General features: G+C 39.6%; 4 protein-coding genes across 13 annotated transcripts; 2 read left to right on the forward strand and 2 right to left on the reverse strand.

Annotated features, from left to right (window-relative positions):
• Nucleotides 1-138: 138 nt before the first annotated feature.
• On the reverse strand, nt 139-12,176 carry IP3K1 (inositol-trisphosphate 3-kinase-like protein). 5 transcript variants are annotated; one of them, XM_065486244.1, is made up of 12 exons: nt 12,031-12,176; nt 11,573-11,792; nt 11,142-11,183; nt 3,496-3,581; nt 2,542-2,596; nt 2,349-2,433; nt 2,144-2,285; nt 1,928-2,081; nt 1,737-1,871; nt 1,246-1,419; nt 1,016-1,183; nt 139-815 (listed from the first exon to the last, which is right to left on the reverse strand). In XM_065486244.1, the coding sequence occupies exons 2-12, from the start codon at nt 11,645-11,647 to the stop codon at nt 738-740; spliced, it is 1,194 nt and encodes a 397-aa protein (XP_065342316.1). In that variant the 5' UTR covers nt 11,648-11,792; nt 12,031-12,176; the 3' UTR covers nt 139-737. The 5 variants fall into 5 exon arrangements, with proteins under 5 accessions (XP_065342316.1, XP_065342315.1, XP_065342319.1 ...); XM_065486243.1 differs by having other exon boundaries at nt 1,728-1,871; XM_065486247.1 differs by lacking the exons at nt 11,142-11,183; nt 11,573-11,792; nt 12,031-12,176 and adding an exon at nt 9,868-9,964 and having other exon boundaries at nt 1,728-1,871.
• Nucleotides 12,177-12,382: 206 nt separating this feature from the next.
• On the forward strand, nt 12,383-13,807 carry LOC135941034 (calcium and integrin-binding protein 1-like). Its single transcript, XM_065486252.1, has 4 exons — nt 12,383-12,630; nt 12,684-12,718; nt 12,831-13,078; nt 13,137-13,807. Exons 1-4 carry the CDS (start codon nt 12,580-12,582, stop codon nt 13,355-13,357), a joined length of 555 nt encoding a protein of 184 aa, XP_065342324.1. The 5' UTR covers nt 12,383-12,579; the 3' UTR covers nt 13,358-13,807.
• Nucleotides 13,808-14,167: 360 nt separating this feature from the next.
• Nucleotides 14,168-20,470, forward strand: Top1 (topoisomerase 1). 4 transcript variants are annotated; one of them, XM_065486239.1, is made up of 17 exons: nt 14,168-14,320; nt 14,640-14,685; nt 15,405-15,577; nt 15,763-15,998; nt 16,053-16,161; nt 16,212-16,346; nt 16,446-16,472; nt 16,649-16,804; nt 16,859-16,962; nt 17,245-17,605; nt 17,750-17,983; nt 18,041-18,386; nt 18,600-18,748; nt 18,803-18,940; nt 19,059-19,258; nt 19,316-19,465; nt 19,523-20,470. In XM_065486239.1, the coding sequence occupies exons 1-17, from the start codon at nt 14,276-14,278 to the stop codon at nt 19,623-19,625; spliced, it is 2,712 nt and encodes a 903-aa protein (XP_065342311.1). In that variant the 5' UTR covers nt 14,168-14,275; the 3' UTR covers nt 19,626-20,470. The 4 variants fall into 4 exon arrangements, with proteins under 4 accessions (XP_065342311.1, XP_065342312.1, XP_065342313.1 ...); XM_065486240.1 differs by having other exon boundaries at nt 15,411-15,577; XM_065486241.1 differs by lacking the exon at nt 16,446-16,472.
• Nucleotides 20,471-20,663: 193 nt separating this feature from the next.
• Nucleotides 20,664-23,580, reverse strand: LOC135941033 (heparan sulfate glucosamine 3-O-sulfotransferase 3B1-like). Of its 3 annotated transcripts, none has more exons than XM_065486251.1 (5): nt 23,371-23,580; nt 23,122-23,278; nt 22,249-22,593; nt 22,011-22,184; nt 20,664-21,956 (listed from the first exon to the last, which is right to left on the reverse strand). In XM_065486251.1, the coding sequence occupies exons 2-5, from the start codon at nt 23,220-23,222 to the stop codon at nt 21,512-21,514; spliced, it is 1,065 nt and encodes a 354-aa protein (XP_065342323.1). In that variant the 5' UTR covers nt 23,223-23,278; nt 23,371-23,580; the 3' UTR covers nt 20,664-21,511. The 3 variants fall into 3 exon arrangements, with proteins under 3 accessions (XP_065342323.1, XP_065342322.1, XP_065342321.1); XM_065486250.1 differs by having other exon boundaries at nt 22,249-22,617; nt 23,122-23,311; nt 23,371-23,571; XM_065486249.1 differs by having other exon boundaries at nt 22,249-22,617; nt 23,371-23,564.
• Between the last annotated feature and the right edge of the window lie 392 nt (nt 23,581-23,972).

Consider the following 23,972-nt stretch of genomic DNA (forward strand, 5'->3'; position numbering starts at 1 on the left):
CTATATAACCATTTCATGGCTAATACTAAGCAATAATTTTTAGCAACTTTCATGGTTTTAAATTAGATCCAGTAAATTTCTGTTAAGTGTTTTTAGATTGCCTGCGTTGGGGCTTTTTCTGGTGAAAACACGAAATCATAAATATCAGAAAATCATTTCATTTATTGTAAAAATGTTTCATATTTAATTATCATAAACAATTGATATACCATCTACTTTTTGGTACACAAGTCTCACCACAAATTGAGTCTTTTACACATATTAGAATCTCGTGTCCTGTTTGCGAACGCAGTTTAAAAAAGGCAGCAATCACACACAAAAAAAACGACGAATAGTCTAGTGCACGCTCTTCGGTCGATTTCCATTCAGGCGCGGCGGGGTGAAAGCGATAATTATTCCTTGGGCGTCTCAGCCGCAGTTCGCATTTATTTAATATTCATAACTGGCAGCTTCAGAGCCCTGCACGTGACTCTCCTTTGGCGCGGTGCACAAGGTCTGCATTATTTGCAAAACCACGTCAAAACGTAATAGTTACAATGCAGTGTAATTGCTCCACGCGCGTCTTGCAACACTGAGCCGTGTGTCTGGTGGCGCGAAACCATTTTTTTTTACATGTAATGACATAGGTGGCTCTTCAGGAGTCCAGCCGGCATAATTGTCGACTACCAGAGTTTGTTTTTTGTCCAAGGGCACCCACTGACATATTTCAAAGATGGTCCACTCAGCTTTAGAGTTTCTTACTTCCACGGCAAGCTGCGCACGATTTTTTCTAGCCTGGAGGTCTGCAAAACTTTCAAATCACACTGATCCACAGTCTGTAACAAAATTAAACACAATTTAGCTGCTGAAAATTAGCACACAAATTTAAACTGAATTTTGTAATAATACCAAGGTTTTGAACATTTTCAAAGAAAAAACAATAAGTATAAATAATGCGATTCCAAGAGTGGCGCGGACATGAGTCCAGTGTGCACCCTTGACTTTTAAGACGTGCTTAGAGTGCAAATTCTCTCACCTCAATAAGCGTGTCAAGGCCAAACAAAAAGCCTTCCTCGTGGTTGCCGTCGCACCAAGGCGACCGGTGGTCAAGAGGGATGTCTGATGACCTCGCCTTCGCGAAGTCGATGAGCCAAGCACCCACTTTAGCATTTTCCCTAACTAGCAGTAGACTGGAGCCTACCACCTGCGAGCAGATATTGGAGCGGATTAGCATGCAGAAACTTCAGCCTCACTGCTAACATGTACCTCATTGTACTTGAAAAAATTTGATTCTTCGAATGCCGTTCTGATTTTCTTGAGACGCTTCAATAGACTCTGCTTGTTTTGTTCTTTGCCCTGCAGGAACAAGGACAACACTGCCTGCACGTCCCGCTGTGAGCACACTTTCTGCAGGTCCCGCACAGGCTCGCATCCCTTCATCTGCAACAGATGGTAGAGCGCTCGGTTAACATTTTTGCACGTTTAGTCAGTGTCGTATACAGTATTAATATGCTTGTTCATTCTCGCAATTGTCGATTGCCATATATTCTAATGTTTGACGCCAGTAATGAATAATTTAAAGAATCGATAGGATTTTTCAGTTTCAGTATGCGTAATATAAACAAAATAACATTTGCGATGACGTAAAATCAAATGACATTCGACTGACCTCTTTTAAAATTAAGTTTTCTCATTTGATTTTATTTGAGGACAAAAACAAACGAGAAGAGAATAAAAAGATTTCATACAAAATTTACCTTCATGGCTTCTATTCTGAAGCCAAGGGTGCTCGTCGACGACTGCTGCTCTCTGAACCTCATGTACCTGAGCTTGGTCACAGCCTGAGCTTTGTGTTCTTCTTGGGTAGGAGCATTGCTGTCGACCCGCACCATCTGCAAAGCGAGAAAAATTTGTAGCGAGAGAACGCAGGGTGGATCAGCAAACATACCTTTTGATAAAGGTCGGGCCGCGCGTTTGTCCTGGAGACTTCAGATTCTAGGAAAGTCCTGGTGCCCATTTTAATGTCCATCACGAAAGGGTCATTGAAGTCGCTGAGCAGGTCTTCCAGCTCGATGAACAGTTCGCTTTTGAACTCCACCTTCCTGGATGCAGAAAAATAAATTGTGAGGTATGCCACCCTTTGGAAGTGTCCGAATAAGCCTACCTGTAGAACTTGGGCACGATGCAGTAGGCAGGGTCATTTTTCTGCTGCTGCAGGGCCTCATAAACTCTGATTTCACCGTCTTCCAAGGTGGTTTTCTTCCAAATGGTGCCAGGTCCGGCTATTGCGAAACTGTCCGGATGGCCTGCCAAATTTAAATTGTAAAGTTTGATATGTGTTACACACGAGAAGGGAAAATTATATCTACCTGACAGTTGAAGCCATCCTGAAGTTTCATTGCTGCTGAACTTCAGGGGTAGGCCGCTGGCTGGTGAGCCTAGCTCAAGAGCATTCTAAAAAAAATTATCGTAAGAAAATATATTCATATTTCCCTCCAAGAAAGCATTGATATCTCAGATAAATCAACGCGCAACAATTTTTGAAGAGTGAAGTGAACTCACCAAGGCCAAATACTTCAACAGGGTCATGTCTTCTTCCTCTGCGTTGTTAGCAGTCCTGCGAAAAAGACCAGACTCAGTTTGATTCGTTTACAAAAGAGACCACCGTCCCCTTCCATTTATCTCTTATATGGGTTTTTAGAATAAACAAGAATAGCTGAAGAGCATTTATTGGCTCGCGGCGTGATTCACTTTTTCCTCCAGAGGCTCAAAGGAGAGGGTGGTGGAATACATATCGTTCTTTTTTTTCTGCGACAGACAGTGCCCTGATTCATGAAAGACCAACAAGGAAAATAATGCGTAATTTACAATTACTTCACCGAACCGTTAGGCATGAGCAGAGAGAGCGAGCGTGCAATCCTTTTCCCCCCAGATTCCGTATAAGTGATATATTCTGTGTAAAACTCTTTCCTCTTGCGCGCGCTGGGAATCCAGGTAACAGTAAAACATTCGCGATTTGAAAGTGAAGCCTTCGCCAATATTGTAACAATACATGCACGCGCCGTTGATCATACCTCCATCACTCTTACGTCAATTTCGATCGATGCGAGTTTCAAAATAAATTAACGTACTGCACGAGCCTATAATAACTCTCGCTCTCAGCTGGAATATTATTTACTTTTATTAATCCACCAAGACCATAAGACACCGCTTTTAAAATCTCATATCAACCATGTTTTTGAAATTCCAGCCGAGCAAAGTCCACGGTCAAGGTACTTTTCATGGCAAATAATTAAATCCCGGCGCACGGGTGGTAAACAATTCCCAAGTTGGGAGAAATCGGAGCAGAAACCGTGGTAAAATGCGGCTTCTGGCTGCAAAGAGGCCGCGTGCGTCACACGAAGACGAGATAAATAGCCTATCTTTTATCAGCAAGAATAATGCGAGAGTGAGAAAAAAAAGATGCCGTTGCAAAATTTCTCGGCTAAACTGTATTGAAAAAAAAGGGAGACTCACCCTGGTTTGTGGCTGGTTTCATGGTGATTCTTGGCGTTGTTCTTGCGCCAGGCCTTGGCCGGTTTGCCGGTGTGCGACTCGTGCTTCTGCAGGCAAAAAAGAGCGGCCGGGTGAAACAACTGCACCATCGTGGAAAAGCGTCGTGCATCGCATGCAGCGGAAAAGTGAAAAAGAAGCCACTGCCTGGCTGCCTGCCTGCGTCCACGATCGCGGCGTGACGCAAAATAGCAGGCGTGACGCAAATCGCTGCTCCATCTCCACCAGTATTCATGCATTTATTGAAATGAGCAGAAATGTGAATGTGTGTGTGAGTGCTTGCATGTGTCAACCCGTGACATGCAAATCGGCCCGCGACCCACCAACGCCCTCCTCGCCACCCGAACTGAGTCGGCGGCTCTCTTTAATCTGCGTCCAGTTTCCTCCTTCCCGCCGCACGCGCCCTGCGCCGCCTGATGTCGCCGGCCCCGAAATAAATGCAAATCTCTACTCAAACCCATTATGTTGCAACGGGAATTTTTAACTTGAGGTCGGCTGAAACATTTTTTACAAAATGTTCGTTGGTTGCTTCTCTGATTGAGTTAACGCAATTCCTTTTCCCTCTCCTCTTTTATTTTTAGACACAACAATTGATAAATATGATAAAAATATTGATTCTTTTTTCAAATGAAGGTTGAAAAACGGTAAAAAAATCTTACTAGAACAAGAAAAAGCAGGAAATCGAAGAGTTAAAATAGGCTGCCGTTAAAGTTATTCTTCAAGTTAATTACTGCTGATGAGGCCATCAACTACGAGAACGATTCAAAAAATGTAATTAATTATTCGATTTTGCCACCCATTCCGACTTTATAACACTTGGAGTAAAGCCATTTGTCAATTTGCAGTATGATAAAAACTTTATATCCCAGAGAGCTATCTCAACGTAAATTTTTATCGTTTTACCCTCGCATAGCAAAAAGACACAAAATACGTGCGACACATTGCTGGAAAAGGTTATACTGACGGCAAATAAAAAAATACAGTCAGCATCAATTTTAATTATGCACGATATTCCTCAAGTTAATTAGATTAAAAATTATGTTTATTGCGGATTTCAGTTAAACATTGGAAATACATTTCATCATGCACAGATTTTTTTAACTGCCAAAAAGAAAAAAATTGATTGCCAATAGGGCAAGGACCAGAAAGACTGCACAAAATATTTAACAAACACAAAATTTACTATATCATATTTTGTACATGGAATTATTAAGATTTGTTGCACGCGCTAGAATGTTTGTGCATGGAGGACAATAAAGAGAAAAAAATGTTCTTAGAATATGAGAGCTTTTGTTGCCTCGGGGCTTAAGACTCGAGATAAGCTTACGTTAATATAAATCTCAGATGGTAAAGCAACAACGTATACTTGGTGTTGACCGTGAAGCCTAAAGTGTGTTTGAGCGAGAAAACAATTTTAAAAGCATAGCTTGCAAGGAATGCGATATATTATTTTAAATGTTATTATATCTCTTCAGCGAAATCTGATCATTTTTAATTAATCTTGTTTAAATTCCGAGTAAAATGTAGAGCTTGTTCGTGTGGTTTCGTCAAATAAATATTGAAACGCAGAAAAACTGGAAATGGCCCAACCCGTGCGAGTGCGTCAGCACTAGCACCTCGCGCTTTGACACTGATTCACAATATTTGCGTGTTTCCCCGACCGTGTCGTTCCAAAAAGCAAAGCCACCCGCGCGTTTTCAAAACAAGTTGCCCCCGATATAATTTCCCCGTCCGATGCGGATGCGCCACGTTGTTATCACACGCTTCCCAATGTGCGTCATTCGTTTTGATAAAGAGGAAACATCGCCGAATATCAAGTAATTCACAGTATTAGACACACGCATATACGCCAATTAGTGTTTCACCGTATGCGAAACGAGAAGGAAGTTCAAATGATATTTTTTTGGCTGAGTGAGGGCATGGTCGAATATGACGCGCGTGATTGCAATCTGGAAACGTCGCCAAGGGAAATTGGAGCGCGAGCTGTTTTTACTTTTCAGGTTGTGGAGAAGACAGCGGGCGATTATTCTGCTGTTTGCACTTTGATTACTCGCTGAGTAGAATCTCTTTATGTCTGCTTGTTTGCAATTCTCGAGCACAAAAGGCGCGCAGAAGGACTGCTTGCTCTGCGGAGAAATAGCTCAGATCCTTTCACTTTCCCACACTTGAGGGCAGGTCGCTAAGGACTCTTTTACGACCACTTCAATGGCAGCGCCAGGGCACGCAACTCGCTTTATTTTATGAATTATTATTGTCCGCGTTTGGAAGGTTTTTCGAGCTGACGCAATCGGAGTAGAGCAAAGATTAACCCAAATATGTGAAAACAATCTAGGCTGATTCGTCCAAACGAGTTTGATTTTCAGAAATATAGAGCAAACTGTTCAAAGTTACCGTGCCCTCACGACCAACTTGAAATTTCAAAGAGACGTTGGACTCTTGGTGTGACAAACTTGATTTTGTACTTTTTATAGCACGCGTTCGAGAAATGTCTAAAAGCCCATAGTTCATTTTACTGGCCACATCTAGTTTTACTAAGGATCACCGGATCTATTACATCATAAAAAATCAATCGAAACAAATATGCCATTTACAAAGCAGATCAATCTTCCAGAAAATGAACACGTCTGTTCGAATAAACATTCTAAAAAAATAATCATTCTACGTGGTAAGGGGTAAAATAATTTAGCAAATAAAAAATTTGTCGCTTTGCAACTGTTGAAATTTCCCATTCACTTCCTCATCTAAATGATCCGATGCTAACTAATTTATCATTGGAAGTATGCACAATGTATACACGAAAGTCGGAATTTCACTGCTCGCATTGCGTCAGAGCGGGACTACATCAAGTGTGCATGTGGGTCGCACATGACGGATTCATTAGGGTACTTCTCGTTAAAACTTAACACGCGTCGCAGTGAAGAGTATATTCGTGGTGAGAATCCGCCTACAACTTTGGCAACTAGAATTTCCACACGACGAGCATATTGTTAGAGTATGAAAAGTAAAAAATAAATCATTTTATAAAAGAAAATATTTTTAATGGATTATGCAACCATGACGAAACCTAAATATCTATTTTGCTTATACGAAACATAATATATGCACGTTACAGCTTTCGCTCAGTTAAAATAAAAAAATTAACAGATTTTTTTTGACAGAATCGACATAATAAAGCAAGAAAATTGAACCAATGCTTCAACCAATTAATTTTTTGAAGAGACCATACTGGCACAAATACCATGATATCCTGAATGACGAATTTTTAAGCGGAACAGAGAAAAGAAAAACGCCAAAATTACCGGTTTCAAGAGAAGAAATAATGATGGACAAGCTTCCTTTTGGAATTGAATATAGCTTTTCGCCTAGACTAATTTTTCCTGTGCAGAAAATCAACACCCATCGCCTAATATGCAGAGCTAGATCGGTGAGATGGCAACCTTAGGCTTACCAAGGGAAAGCAGAACAATGCCGAGTTGATTGACAACATGTGCAGCTTCCTGAAGGGCGGCCCTGATTGTGAGCTGTAATCACGGCAGCATGAGGGTGGCCGATCGTCGAGGAGGCCGGGGGAGGCGGAGGCCCCTGTCGGCCATGCCAGCGCTAAATTTTCGCAGCGGACGCCGACTCCATACTTTTGGAAGCACAACCTGCTGGTAATTGTGAGACCAAGAGTGGCTGCTGCTGGCTGTCGAGGATGACGTCAATGCCGACCTCGGTGGTTCCGCACTGCAAAGTAATGTGATACACACTGCCAGTTCTGAGTGACGTCAAGCTGCCGCCGCCACCGCCGCCGGTTACCCAAATCCGGCCGCACGGCCAGCCGCCTCCCATGTGCCGAGCGGTCAAAAGCCCAAATTTCAGAACCGGCCGTCCGACCCTGCAACCTGCTCCGGAAGAACCCATTCAGCACGCCAGACCCCCGCGCTAAGACAAACGGCGCACATTCATTCTACCGACTCGCCCCGCGCGCGTCACGCAATCCTGGAAAGACGCAATTTGTCTGAAATTTACAATATATTATACGCAGCTCTGAATGGAAACACGGCAAGCGCTTCTAGCACCGATCCTAGAGCTTGTAAATAGGGCTTTCCAGCTTATTCTCTCAATTGCTGACGCAAGGGTGCTGACCGGAAATTTCAGTCATAAAAAATTACCATCAGTTTATTTTAATGCGTGCATGACGGCTTCCAATTGCTCAATCTTGCGCTGAACGTAAAACAAACAAATCACGATGCGAATATTCCGACACTGACGTTTTTCTATAGCACGAGGAAAGAAAATACGATGCAAATAAAAATTGCAATTTGATTTCTTTAAGCCCCCCTTAATGATTTACCTCTTCAGTTGACTTCGCTAGGCTCTCTTGGCTAGACTCTGCGGATAATTCCATTTTTACGGATAATATGATTCCGGTAGTACAGCAATTGTATAGACGTGTCAACGTATAGAAGTGAAATGAAGTGAAAATTATTTCGAGAGAGACTTTGCTTGCTTCACAAGATAAAATCGATAGTTTTGGGAGCTTTATTTGGACTTATTTTACTTGAAAAAACAAAAATATTTGTCTGTTAAATAACGAAAATATGCTGACAGAAGAATGAAATTAAGATTCCGATTGCATCACTCCATACAACAAAAATTTAATTTCGTCTCCATCACGCACAATTTAATTTGAGTGAAACTGATGACACTCAGTGGAATTGTTGGAAAAAAATTAAGAAATATTATTATATAAGAGAGATTCAATCACAATTAGCTGTAGCTTGATCGATTGCTCAGTGACATTGCTACCTTGAGTTCTTTACGCAAGGTCGATTGTTTGTTTTCCGAAGCTTTTTAACTTGCAAAAAGCGTTGTGGCGTTTCTCATTTAGCAAAGAGATAATCAATTATTGCTGGCAACGTGAAATATGCACAATGTTTCGATCCAAAATATAAATGAAATACTATAGAATTCGAAGGGCTGTTGCTATATGCTTTTGGAAACTACATTTCGAGATAATTAAACTGGAGAATTTCCCAGAGCGAGAATTCAAACTTATTGACTTAACGGATAAAAACGTTATTGGTTCAATGCTTCCAACACTTGTACCGCGAGTGATCAGAATGTTGGCGCCTTTTGTTATCTCGATGACCATTCAGCGAGTTGTTTATATCATTCTCGACAGTTACGTAGGAACGACATCCCTCAGATTTGAAGAAACACGCGGCGCTGCGTGGCGTGAGAGCAACTTTAAAAGTGTGTTTCACAAGGTGCGCGGCTTGAGCAATGGGCGCGCATTTGTTTTCTTCTTCTGGCTCTTGCGTATTCTATTTCCGGAGCTGTTTAATTGGTTTAGTGTTCTGCATGTGCAGGCAGAGAGCTGTAAATTGTCGGTGCTGTTCGGCGGCCAAGGCCAAGAATGGCGGTGGAAATGGGCAATTAGAAAACAAACGAACGATTGCCTCGAACGCTCGCTCATTTGCATTGGCCATAATACATATTCGGGCCGGTGGACGCCCGACTCGCCGCGCACACGTGACGCGCCGTGCATAATTATGGGCCATTTAACTGGCCCATCCTCTGCGCGGAGTCGAGTCTCGAAAGGACGCGGCGCACTAGGCCTTCTTTCCAGCACGCGCGCTCGCTGGTCGATTATCAAGCGAGGCGAGGAACCGATTAATTGATTTATCGCGGACTATAAGGCTTGATTTTTCAAAGGCTGACGCACGAATGTCAGCCAGACTGGCGTCGTCGACATCTTTCTCGCATCGCTTTTTCACATGTCAATATTGCATTTTACCCCTATATGACAGTTTTTCGGTTTTGGTCTAATTCCGTTTTGAGATCCGAGCGTGAAAGTGAAAAAAGTCCCACTTAATTCATTTGGTTTTCAGTTTACTAGCATAAAATTTGCTCATATAACCCTAAAATTTTCCACCAAAAGTTATACAAAAGTTACATAACGCTGGTGCGCCTGGCTTTGCGCGAAACTGGTACGCCCAAAGTCATTATGGAATGTTCGCTACTTGGAAATGTGAGGTGCCCTTAAACAGACGTGAAGCCCAAAATGATTTTGTCCGAAAACTGCTCTTTGTATATATGCGATTGACAAGTAGTACCGCACGTAAATGAGCTTTCTCTCTAGAAATCCAATTTCCTTGACGCGAATCTAGAAGGTCTCGGTCAGCAGTCTCAGTAATGTCCACGGGACACCATAACACTCACACAAATTTGAATTTTCTCGTCCTAAATGGTTTCAGAGCAAATATATTATCATTATTAAAAAAAAAAACAGTTGATAAAATTTTCTATTCTACAGCAAATCACTACAAAATCATTGAAAATAAATCATACTGAGATAGAATCCATTTTTCCTGGCCCTGGCAGGATATAGGCACGAAAGAGAAAAGAGAGCGGTGCGTCTATCAAGCCCTACAAACTATACTAAAGTACGGGATATCTGTTGTGACAGGAGGGTTTACGTGTTGCTTTCACTAGCCAATAGCAATCGACATCAGCTCACCCCTCACCCCCTGGGAGTGAGTAGCAGTTAGTCTGTTTTCCGGGAAATTTCGAAGTGAGAGATTTTGTGAAAAATGCGGGAGGCAAATAATAAGAAATGCCTTGGTCGCTGCCAGCGAAATATTTGCTCAGGAATCCAGGTCGCACAGCAATATAATATATCTTTTGGAATTATGCGCGGAAGCACAACTGTTTCTTACTTGCTTCGTGATTATTTTTCAATGAATCATTAGAGCTGATCTTAGTTTAGTCGCAAGAGCTAGAATTTTAAATCGATTGTGATACCAACTCGGCGTTATTAGTGATTTCAAACCAGACCATTGTTTGAGTTCTATTATGTTGCTTTGTGTGAAATCCATTAGTAAAACAATAATACATTATATCTCATACTGTGTTTCATACACACTAAAATTTACTTTGTAAACTTCAACGCAGAAACTTAAGCCGTGTCTATCATTTGATGCTTTGTTTGCAAGGTGTACAGTCTGTCTGCTAAAAACCCGTTTTCCTTCTAGAAAATCTGGTTTGTTGGAGTTTTAAACAGGATTTTCACTAGAATTCCTAATAGCGCGTTTAATATTAAAGCACTTTCTATTTTCCGAACAAATTATATTCTTCTATTTTTAATTTTGAACAATGTAAAAGCAAAAGCTCAGTGCTTAACCAAACATACTTATCTGTACGAAAACAAAAAGTTAAGTTTTATCATTTTCGCACAAATAATAGAGCTAGATTCTTGTGAGGAGAACCGTCCACGTTTTAAAATTTAAAACAATTTTCTTCTATTGCGGCTATAAATACTGAACGCCCTATATTAAATTAAAGTCCTTCAAAATAGACAGATTAGATTGCTTTGTGCGTCAATTGGCTATTTTAAAAGGCCCGCATCTCATTTCACATGCGGGGATTTGATAGCAGCAAATCTAATCTAAATGGAAACAACGTGCAAAAGTGTTCGCGTAATTGAAAATTGCGAAACACTGCCCACTGGTGAAGAGAAAAATTATATTTGGAATGAATTGCGCTATCAAAGTGAAGGAAGGCACTAAATGAAAAGTTCAGGTGGCAGAAAGAAAAGTCAAGAATGATAAGAATAACTAACTCACCGAGGAATCGCTCTTATTTCGCTTATCACGCTTGGAAATTATCTGAAAAAGCAAAAGACAGTTGCAATTAACTCCACATAATAAAGTAAATTTATGAAGAAATTTTTAAGAAAAAGAGCAAAATTTACGAAAAATGCATGCAATAGTGCACAACAAGCTTTAAATTAATTGAAATGGAAAAATCCGAGAGAATTTAAATGTGGGCTGAGGATTCATTATTGAAACTAACTACATAGTACTGATTTAAGGAAGAAAATAAATATTTTTTACGATTTTCACATTTTATATTCATATACATATTAAAATTAATGAAAAAAACTAAGCAAATTCTTTCAATCATCAATAATTACATAATATAAATTACTGTGCAAAAAAAATCTGCAAAAAGGATTTGCTAATATTAATGTAATTCTTTTTAGCATGTCACATACCTCTCGCAAAACATTACGACTGAAAAAAGTGGTCGAGTAGGTGTGTGGCGGAAATTCGGTGATCGTGGCAGCCATGTCTGCGTGGACAGGCCTGGACAGTGGGACAACAGGCAACCAAGCATGTGAGGGGCGGAGGACCGCAGCAGCTTCAATTCAAACTGTTGCCGGCGTCGCAGTGTCTACGGTTGAGCGCCAAAAAAGCCGAAAGCGATAAGGTAACCTGTGAAATACGATGACATTCAATTTAGCACGTACAGTCTTTGCATTTTTAATCTTCAGGCGAAGGTGAGAGGATACTGGTCTTCCTGTTTCGTGCGAAACAAGGACAGACGTTGTGTGTTTGCATCCATGTATATTTTGCACTTGCAGATCTGCCGCACATTTCAGTGAATGACACACACGTTTGAAGTTTTGGACGCATTAAAGAGACAGGGACTCCAATATAAGGCTGCACCCACCTGCGACCGCTGATATTGCTCCTTTTGTTTGCTGTGTTTACTGATAAAAAATCCGGTTGATGGTGCTCCGTTTTAAGTTAGACGCTCGGCTACCATAGCTCACTTGCAGCGGCAGCGCTCCATCAGTAAACTGAGTAAACTATTCTGCTGCGGCGAGACCGCAAATTTCAGAGTTCACGATATCAGTGATTGTGCGTTAAGTAGAAAATAGGGCTTGCATGAGCGCCATCTTACATATGAGATGCACAATTTAATTTAAAATTTGATGAAGCTTTTGAAATTTCCGCGCGCCTGATATTATGGCTTACTTGAACTGCATCGTATCCTCATGAACGCATGCGCACTACATCAAGTTCAGCCCTTCGGCCCTTACATCTGACTTGTCAGAATTAAATATTTTGTTACTTGTTTATTCAGCCTATCATCTGTTGGGACTGCGGCTGCCCGATGAACAGCTGTTAATTATTTCAACAAGCTTGGGCAGGGGCGAGAAGCCCCAAAAATTATTTGGAAAAGATTTTCAAGCTGGACGCAGTAGCACAAAAAATCATGGGTCAGGGTAGCAGTCAATTTTCTGAAGAAGAACTCCAGGATTATCAGGTTTTTAATTCATTTGGCACTCAAATGTTCCTATTACACAATTTTTTTTGCAGGATCTTACATACTTTACCAAGAAAGAAGTGTTAAAGTAAGCAATAATTATTATGAAATTATTTTTATGAAGCTGATTGTGAGGTTAATAGGGTTAATAAAGGAAATACATATATTATGATGTACTAAAGTTTTGCGACGTATTTCAGAGCGCACCAAAAGTTCAAGGCCCTTGCTCCAGAAAAAGTTGGACACAATCGCAATGCCAAGTTACCGATGTCCAAAATCATGTCCTGCACTGAACTGCGAGTAAATCCATTCAATGATAGAATTTGTAAAGTCTTCAGCTCCAGCAGAGACGGTGATTGTACATTTGAAGACTTTTTGGACATGATGTCCGTCTTCAGCGAAGCTGCTCCACTCACTGTCAAAGCTGAATACGCATTTAGAATTTTTGGTAACCAAGCAAATATAATTTTTGCAAGTTTTTTTTAAAATTTGATTTTGTTTTACAGATTTTGATGGGGATGACATGCTTGGTGTTGAGGACTTGCAGCAAGTCATAGAGAGGCTGACAGGTCCACAGCACCTTTCTGATGTTGACACAAAGCAATTGATTCAAAATTTGCTGGAAGAGGCAGATCTGGATGACGATGGCTCTCTTTCTTATGCTGAATTTGAGCACATCATCTCGAAGAGTCCTGATTTCACCAGTACATTTCGAATTCGTCTCTGAAGCAGTGATCCTATAGGATCGTTATAAGATCTAATTTTAAACCACATTGTGATTATAATTTTTGGTATTGTTCTCTATTAGAAAGTATCTTTGCTAATCGTTCTGCGCTCAGAAATCAATTTTAACAGAATTAGGTGAAAATTTAAAAATAAACTAAAATTGGTTTTTTTAAATAAAATTTGGCAAAAAAATGATTGGCATAGTGCATCGCTCAATTTGCGGTAGCAGACCATAAGTTTATACATTTATTGTAAAATTAACTATGATATTGTTCAGAATCGATAAAACTCTTAATTTTCTAGTCATTCCCGAATTATGCCCTGCATGAAAAATTTGTAAATTATCCAAATTAATTTAAATTGCTGGATTGAACAAGATATATTATTTGAATTTGTATAATTATAATACCATGGGTGTAATATGATAAAATATAATATACCATTAATATAATGTCCCTTATTTCATTTAATTCTAAGCTGTGACCAATGAAAAAAAAACGAAAAACTTCAAAGTACATAAGATTTTATTTTAGAATTTACCAGTCGCGATAATCTGTGATAATCACTTCTGTTTAATTACATTATGTCTGAAGATATAATTTTTAGGGGTATGTCATTATCATTGTCGTGCGATCTGATATTAACATTCATAAAATTAAAATGATACAAAATAATATGATAAAATTCCCAAGATCATTCTGCTCGTGCTCATGCCATTGAAAAAGGTAGTTCAACTTGTGACGTCAGAAGCAAGGCCCATGCAGCCAGGCAAGCTAAAGCAGAGAGCGGCGCATGCGCGTTTATCCGTTTCCCGCACTTGGTTTGTGGAACGAGCAAGTGCCATCGCTCCCTGCCTTCTCTCAACGGCTTGTACGTTGTGTTGGTTGTTACTCTGACTCTGATAGCGCCTCAATTTTCGATGGAAAACTCGGACTCGGGCCTCGATGGGGCTTCTCCACCCCAGGTAGGTTCTAATTTTCGACTCGCGTGTTTTTCTACGTGCTTTTTTGCGTACCAAACCGTGCCCAAGAGGCTGCAGTCTCTTGAAAACGGGACTTGCAATATTCGCTTGGTTGGCGTGAAAATTTCAAAGTCCTAAAATGGCGTCAGAAACTAAGTCCCTGCATAGCGTTGTGCCAATATGCACACTTTCAATGACTCTGTACTCCGCATTTGGGCCGATGCTGTCAAAATGAATGATTTGCAAACGAAAGCAGTTGAATTTTCTTGAAAATAACATCCGAATCGGCGCAATTCTAACTTGCGTGTCTTTTATTTTGTAGGTGAAAAGAGAGCACTTTTCATCATCTGAGGAGGCCCCAACCAATGGTGAGTAGGAGAGAAAATCAAGTGCCTGGCACACATGCTCCAGCTTCATGGACGCACATAAATCTTAACACATTTTCGCGCAACTGGATGCATTTTGGGCATTTTAGCATCAAAATTTTCAAATTAAAATTATTGTTTTTTTAATTTAATGGTCTAATATGAACAGCAACTTGAATCTAGAATTATGTAATAGCTCTTAATGATTAATTTAGCTATTTACAACTCTACTGGAAAATCAAGCTTCGTAATTAAAAATGAAATATTTGCCAAATTCCTGTGCAATTTTAATTTTAGAATTTAATTTATAATATTATAGTCTTGTTATTTCATTAAAAGCTATCAGCAAAAGAGATAACAACTACATATTATATTGACTATTTTAAAGCTTCATTTTTAATTTACACATTTTGTGCGGGGTTAACGCAAATCAGAAGAAATAACCTATTTGAACTGGCTAAAATGAGGTCAATATTTATTCATTTTCTAAATAGCACTAGTGATCTCCCATCAACTTGCGTTGTACAAACATGTTGGCTACCACGTGTTGAGCTTATTTGCAATAACTTAATATTACCCAAAAGTATTCAGAATTCGCTTTTTATTAGATTAGGTATCAACAGAGATTCTTATTCTCCAGTTTCCACGTAATTGGGAAAATGCTTTTTGCAAATATTTATAGTTTATAATATCTTGAATCATTAAAAAAAATCAAAATCTAGGCTCAGGTGGGATGAATGGCATGACCAACGGCCACGGGGGCGAAAAGGAACGTAGTCACAAGTCTGAACACCGGGACAAGGACAAGCACCGCAGCGACAAGCATAAAGATAAGCACAGAGAAAAGGACCGGGATAGAAGCAAACATTCCAGCAGCAGTAGCAGTAGTAGCAAAGTATGATTAAATGTTTTTAAAATACATTTTAAATACCACTCTGATGTCACTTGAGGATTTATTGAACAACAGGGAGAACAATTTTAAGAACAAGAGTGACTCCCTGATCAAAAATAGCTAACAAGTTTCTCAATATCAATTAAATGAATTGCTTTTTTGTATTTATAATTGACATTTTCCTTAAGGACAAACACCACAGCAGCAGCAGTTCAAAGGATAAGCACAGGGACAAGGAACGCTCTGAAAAGGATAAGGAGCGCTCAAAAGATAAGGAAAAGCACTCGTCTTCCTCCTCTGACAAGCACAGGGACAAAGACAAGGAGCGCTCTGACAAGAGCAAGCATCATGATGGGAAGGACCGGGATAAGAGCAAGCATGAGCACAAGAGCAGCTCGTCTAGCAAAGAACACAAGAGCAGCAGGTAGGACCCATATTATTAAAGCTTAAAGCATTATGCTCTAACTCTTCCTTATAGCAAGGACAAGGAGAGGAGTAGCAAGGAGAAAGATAGGGAGCACAAGGAGCGTAGCAAGGACAAGCACAGTTCTGAAAAGAAAAATAAGGATCATGAAAAGGAGCCTAAGGTTTGTTGAGTGGCCCGTTTGTTGGCATAATATAATGTATGAGTTTTTAGCACACTGAAAAGGTTAAAATCAAGGAGGAGGTCCCGGAACCTGCAGTGTTTAACGATCCCTTTGAAGACACGCCAAAGAAACCTGTTAAGCCTGTAAAACAGGAAATGGAGAGCGAAGATGAGGATAAACCTCTTGTAAGTTGATTTTACCCAAGGAAAAGTCAATTTTCCTTATTGATAAGCTGAGGTTTTCAATAAATTTTCAAGTCTTAATTATTTTTTTTGTAATTAAAGCTGCACAAACAAAAGGATTGGGAAGCGGTAGGATTTAAAATGATAAATTTAAAGTTAATGGTAGCATAGAGAACCTTAAGATTACTTGAACACGCATTCAACAAAGTGATTTAACTCACTTTCTTGGAGAAAACCTGTTCTACGTTATCATGGCAGGAAAGCATATAAAACGCACACATAATTATGTTGTATTTAATTCTCAGATGGAGCGTGCCAGCCAGAAGAAACGAAAAGCTGAAATCGCTGGTGATGAATCGGAGGAAGACATTCCTCTGATGCAGCGCAAAAAGCCAAAGAAGGAAAAAGAAAATAAAAAACGCATTAAGGAAGAGAGTGAAGAGGAGGAAGACTTTAAACCAGTAAGCTAATGTTTCCTCTTCTGGAATACAGAAGATAGATTTTACTATTTTCAGGCCAAGAAAGCGAAAAAGAAGACTAAGGTTGAGGATAAGAAACAGGAAAGTCCGACCAAGAGAGGCAAGAAAAAGGAGGAGGAGGAAGGTACCGTGTGGAAGTGGTAAGTTTTGAATGCTACCTCCTCCTATGATTCTGCTTTGGCATGGCGCCGCTAGGGGGCCGAGTCACAGCTGTTTCTCTTTGAGTATTAAAACGTGACTGCAGAACGGTGTCAAAATGATGGCTGTGCTAGCTTTAAGAGTAATAATAAATCACTTGAAATCCAATATACTGCAGTTAAATGTGCAAAGACTGATAAAACGTCAATCATGTTTTAAGTCCAAGTCATGGTATTTGCTGGTTTATTTCCATTTAATTCAGGATTTGACTTAAATGCTTCTAGGTGGGAGGAAGACAAACCTAGTGATGGCACCAAGTGGAATTATCTGGAGCACAAAGGACCAGTGTTTGCACCAGCGTATGAGCCTCTGCCAGATGGCGTCAAGTTCTACTATAACGGCAAGCAAGTGAGACTGTCAGAACCTGCTGAAGAAGTTGCTGGCTTCTACGCCAAGATGCTTGAGCACGAGTTCACCACTAAGAAGACTTTCAATGAGAACTTCTTCAAGGACTGGCGCAAGCAGATGACTCCTAAGGAAAAGGAACTGATCACTGACCTTTCATTGTGCGATTTCAAGCCCATGCACGCCTACTTCCAACAGAAATCTGAGGAGAGAAAGGCCATGTCAAAAGAGGAAAAACTGGTAGGTCATTTCGGAAGATGAATGCTGGATGTGAATTATAAAACGTAACTCTTTGAAACACTGCTATTATTGCTATCCATTGTCTTAAGACATTTGCCAATTCTGAACACTGAGTCTTGATTTAAAACGATTTTCCTTTTACAGAAAATTAAGCAAGAAAATGAACAAATTCAGGCGGAGTATGGCACATGCGTCATAGATGGTCACAAGGAAAAGATTGGTAACTACAAGATAGAACCGCCGGGTTTGTTCAGAGGCCGTGGTGAACATCCTAAAATGGGAAAACTCAAGGCCAGAATTATGCCTGAGGATGTGATAATCAACTGTTCCAAAGATGCTCCAAAGCCTGTTCCGCCTCCAGGCCACCGCTGGAAGGAGGTATGTTATCTGAAACACAAATGTGAATGATATACGATAACTTACCATCTATCTCAGGTTCGCCACGACAACACTGTGACCTGGCTGTGTTCGTGGACTGAGAATGTCCAAGGCCAGGGTAAATATGTGATGCTGAACCCATCATCCAAGTTGAAGGGCGAGAAGGACATGCAAAAGTATGAGACGGCCCGCAAGCTGCACCGCCGAATTGACAAGATCCGCGAGGAATATCGCCAGGATTGGAAGCACAAGGAGATGCGCATTCGGCAACGCTCAGTCGCGCTTTACTTCATCGATAGGCTTGCTTTGAGAGCTGGTAATGAAAAAGACGAAGATCAGGCAGACACTGTTGGCTGCTGCTCACTCAGAGTTGAACATATCCAGCTGCACGAGGAGAAAGATGGTAATTTAGTTTGTTTCAAGTTTCATTAATAAACATGAACAAGGGAATCGTCTAATATTCTTGATTTATGTGAGAATTTTTTGCGCAACTTAATTTCTATTATAATTTGAACCTTAACTGTATTATTATTCTTGATAATCTTTATAGCTTGCCATGCTCAAAGTTGTGCTTCTAAATACCTTTCAATTGATTTTCATGACTGAATCTTTCCAGGCAAGCCTTTCGTTGTGGTGTTTGATTTTCTCGGCAAGGACTCTATCCGTTATTACAATGAGGTGCCAGTTGAAAAAAGGGTGTTCAAAAATTTGCAGCTATTCATGGAGAATAAGAATGAAGGCGATGATTTATTCGACCGTCTCAATGTAAGTCATCGTGGCGTGAGTTTAGCTTTATAATCACGACTTGTATTTCTTCAGACTTCTATATTGAACAAGCATCTAAATGACCTGATGGATGGCCTGACTGCCAAGGTGTTCCGTACTTACAACGCTTCAATAACCCTCCAGAGGCAACTGGAAGAGTTGACTGTTGAGGGCGCAAACGTTCCGGAAATGGTAAAAATAATTATCTCTGATATTACACTTTCAATTCTCTGACCAGATCTAGACTAGTTTCAATACATTGTTTGGTGCTAAGATCCTTAATTACAACGATATGTGTTTTGCTTACCAGATGCTATCGTACAACCGTGCTAACCGTGCTGTGGCTATACTCTGCAACCATCAGCGCTCTGTTCCAAAAACGCACGCCAAATCCATGGAAAACCTAAAGGCGAAAATAGACGCTAAGAAACAGGCCGTTGAGGATGCTGAGGAAGCTCTCAGGGACGCCAAGAAGGAATACAAGCGCAGCAAGTCTGAGAAGGATAAAATGTAAGATTCCCTTGTTGCTTTCCTGTGGTTGTACCAATTTTACGCTACCAATTTCAGTAACTTGGATAAAAAGAAGAAAGCCTTTGAACGACAACAGCAGCAGCTGGAAAAGCTAGAGCTGCAAGCTACTGACCGTGAGGAAAACAAGGAAATCGCTTTGGGCACCTCAAAGCTCAATTATTTGGATCCTCGTATTTCTGTTGCTTGGTAAGTGCTACTTGAATCTGCATTTGAGCGGATTTTTGAACGTTAATCTTCTCTCAGGTGCAAGAAAAACAACGTGCCGATCGAGAAGGTATATAACAAGACGCAGCGTGACAAATTCCGTTGGGCTATCGACATGGCTGGGCCAGAATTCATTTTTTAAAATATTTACCGCACCGTCTGTATTTCTCAATATAGTGACTAATATCGCATATAACTTTTCAAATGCGTCATAAATCAGTAGGTTATTATTCCAACTCATCGCATAAACAAAAAAATCTTGTTTGATTGTGTAGTTAGGGAGAGAGGAACAGTTGATATTCAACCGAATTTATTTGAATGAAGCGAGCGTACTTTTTCTAAGATGGCAATGTCCTTCGTGAAAGAGAGCTTGGTATCTTTGCGTTTCAAATATCAATTAATAGATCATAGAACTAATGAACTTAACAATGAAGCTATGGTTAGATGTTATACGATCCACTCACTGCTCTGTGTACACATAGTGGATGTGAGGCGCCTAGCGCTGAGCCTGGTGGGTTCAGGCTAGGTGCGTGAGATCTCGCGATCTGTGAGTCTGTTGTGTAAACTGTTTCTTTTCTTGGCTTGTCGGTGGTGTGCTATTTTTTATATTGAATATGTAATCTTATACAAGACCAGCCAAATTTGTTGCACCAAAGATATTTCTTGAATCTTAACGTAATGGAGGCAAATTGGCGATTTGTATTACTTATCCATTTTGGAGCTATACTGAGTGGAAGGTGTTGCATCAACGATCATTTTAATAGAAAACCCAGTTTTAATTTGTTCCCTTCCATTAAATTTTAAGCTGCTTGCACATTTTCTACTGTAATATTTCATCTTGTGATTTACTTTCAGCTAAGGCTTAAGCTTACAATGTCTTGCGATAAGCATTACACTGCTGAGTTTTAACTGTATATGAATCCTTTTCTGATTTTTTTTATATTAAAATGAGCAATAAATCGAATTTTGCTTCAAAATAAAAAAAAATGTTTCTATCATGCTGAGCAAATAATGTTGAGGTTAATACACCAGCACCATAGAAGATTATTTCCTGGAAAACGAGAAGTGGCTTAATAAGCATAATCCATCTGTCAGCATTTTGATTTTGCTAAATTAAGCTCTCCTTCGCTTAAAGAAGTGGCTTCCACGTCTCATTAAGGGTGAAATTCGAATGAAACAATTTATTAACTGCGAACATTTTTATTCACTGGCAAACTAAACGCAAAATAAGTAACAAAATAAAATTGTTGCTATAAATAAATCACAAGGTTAAGGTTAATGAGATGATAAAAATAAGGCAGGGGTAATTGTTAACACATTAATTATGTATATAGCGTGTAATTGTCGTTCAGGTCACTTAAATCCACTAGTAGAATTGTGCACTCTAATTGAGGTACGCAGAATAAATAAATGCGTCATTAGTTAATAACACCAAAAACTTAAAAAAGAACAAACGCTGACAAATTTTCTTATTGCTATTTTTGAGAGGCCTCACGCCTCATTGAGATCAGGAAACTTACTTTTGCTCTTTGTGCCATGGAGTAATACCGCAGTCTTGATTAAATTTTTTTAACAAGAACTTGGAGCTTCGAATAATTTAAATGTCTCTGCACAAATCCTAAATGAGAGCCCGCTTGGCACAAAAAGTTATCTTTAAAACAACTATATATTTACAAAGCTTCTGTTTGGCACATGACACAGCAATGACTTGCTTATTTTGTATGCACAGAGGAATATTTTGTATAGAAAATAATAGGTATGCAAAATGGTACCACCTAACATGATCCCTTGTCTTAGATTTTCAAATATTTTTTAATAAGCCGTATTTATTTTGGCAACTATAGCTCATCGATGATTGAATGCAAGTTTTGTGTGTGTATATAGTCACATTTTTGGCACAAGATTCTTTATCCTCCAGAATCCCCATAAAAATAATATAAAAACCTTCCAGTCAGACGAAGCTTTTGGTTAACAAACACTGAAAATTGTCACATCATACACTTATTACTTTAAAAACGCTCTTTGGTTTTAAGGCCAGCCAAAATTAATGCCCGTCACTTGGTAGAGGCGAGCGTTGAAAGGACGGAAAAATTCCCGAAGCAGCTGAATAACACTCATCTTGATTAAGGGATGGTTTCTGCCCTTAGTCTTGCCCAGACAGCGTGGGCCAGGGCTGGCTGCCGCTTTTAACAAGCACGGAAACCCTTTTGTAGTGTTCAGATAAAAATGCTGCTGTGACACAAACTGCTTGACTCCAAGGAATCTCTGAACGCGCACCATTTCAGCGGCAGGGTTGGTGATCAACTGTTCTCCAGACACGAAGAGGAATTGACTCAGGGGGAAATGACGGAGCCACCTCTCCAGATGTCTAATGTACACTCCTATGCGAACTGGACCCCACGTTGTGTCTACCAGTTTACTCGAGCCGTTGATGAAGGCTAAGTCCTCAAAGTTCTTCATGTCTAATTTTTTGCTGGAAATTCTATGTGTGAATTTTTGGAGTCAACTAGACATTTCTGGCTAATACCTTGAAGCTTGAGTGTAATCAGAAATGGCTCTCTCCACTGGGTCCCTGACAACAATCAACATCTTTATTGCGGGATTCATTTGGAAAACTCGCTTAGGAACGTCTCTGGTAACAAAATAACTTGGGGTCTTTTCCATAGTTACTTGACCCTCAAAGGTTGGAGGCATTTGGAGTCTGCAAATAATATTTTTTTTAGGACTTTTAATAAAATTAACTCTATTAAATATTTAGAGCCTACCTGTACCACTCAAAGCCTCGGTCGTGGAAGCGGTCAAAAAAATGGATTTCAGAACCAGCTGCTCTTATATCAGGATGCACCCTGATGAACTCGAGCAAGGCCCTAGTCCCACACTTTTTAACGCCAATTATTAGTGCCTGAGGAAGCCTCCTTTTCGCTTTTTGGCCACTTTTTGGTTCAGTCTGATGAATATTTTCGGTTGAATTGCTAACCGACAGTGTGTCCGGCTCAGGGTAGCTGACCCTGACGCGGGCAGCATTTTCAGGGCCAAGGGAAAAATACTGCTCGGTAGTCTCTCCTGCATAGTAATCAGCAGTGCTCTTTGACACGTCGTCCAATCCATTACTGTAGTTGGCACAGAAGTTGGAACTGAATAAGAATGCCAATTTTATGAATTAATAAAGAAACATTTTCAGAAACTTTTATTGGGAATAATTGTGTTTCAACGAACTAAACGTGTGTAAAAATCTAATGCAATACACCTATCAAATTATTTTAATATCAAAAAGATTTCCTTTCTCCTTGCCTGGTATATTTTATATCTAAAATTATTTCACCGTGATTTTTTTTTAAATTAAGTGTGCAGTTATTTACAAAAAAAAAATTCTATTTTATAAAAGCAATTAGATTTACCATTCTGAACAACGGTATTAAAATACTAAAATCTAAAATATGTCAAAAACCACGTATTGGTATCAATAAAAAATATTCCTTACTTAAGATTTCAAAGAAAAAAATGATTTACTGGTAAAATCATTAAGTATTTCAGTCAAAACCTTAAAGTATATATAATCGTGAATTTATTCAACAACTAATTTTTATAATTTTGATTCAGTAAATTTGCTCTAAAATATTTTTAAAAAGTTATCTTACCTGTAAAAGCCATAGCAGGCAAAAAATGTTGCAAGTGCTACTATCAAAATGGCTCTTCTATTCTGGAAACATGTCCACAGCTTGTTCAAAAGTAACTGCATTCCTCAATAGATCGATGTGCGGATTATGGTCCATAGTAGGCCTACAGAGGGATCCCCTGCAATGCGAGTCGCGTGAGAAGTGCGCGGCACTTTGCGTAAAACATAGCCTTGAAACGAAAGAGTAATTTTAAAAGGAAACAGCACTTACCAGCCGAAGGTTATCAATGTCAGAGCAAGAATCAACACATCGGGGAGATAAAGGCAGTATTTCGTAGCTCCAAAATCGCACGCCCGCCTGTCACGCAACCTTTTCCCTTTTAAACACTCAGAACAAAGCTCTTAAAATGGGTGGAGCTGAGTGAGAGCTGCTAGTCTGATGGAAGAGGGGAGATGATGGTTGCAAAAAATAGCGCAGGGGTGGATATGGGGGAAGTGATCGATTTAAAATAGCACAACCCTCATAGGAAGCAACTATACTGTCATAATTAAGAAATTAAATAAAAACTAATTTGTCATATTTATTTATTGCACAGCTGCTAATTAAATCTGTGGTTTTAATGCTTGCAAATATTGTTCAGCACTAATATTCAATCCGTAATATCCTCTGCAGAGAGTGAAAATACATTGCTGGAAACGACAGGTTTCTTTTTCATTGTTACTGTCGCATTATTTTAAGTTATATCAATCTTAACAAACACCAAATAATGGCAATCGCCAGCTGGAGAAATTCATATAATATGCTGCCTATTAATTACGAATAACTAAATCCATGTTAATTTAATCCAGAGATATTGTATGTGCTGACATTAA

This window comes from Cloeon dipterum, chromosome 3 (genome assembly GCF_949628265.1).
Source record: "Cloeon dipterum chromosome 3, ieCloDipt1.1, whole genome shotgun sequence".
NCBI lineage: Eukaryota > Metazoa > Arthropoda > Insecta > Ephemeroptera > Baetidae > Cloeon > Cloeon dipterum.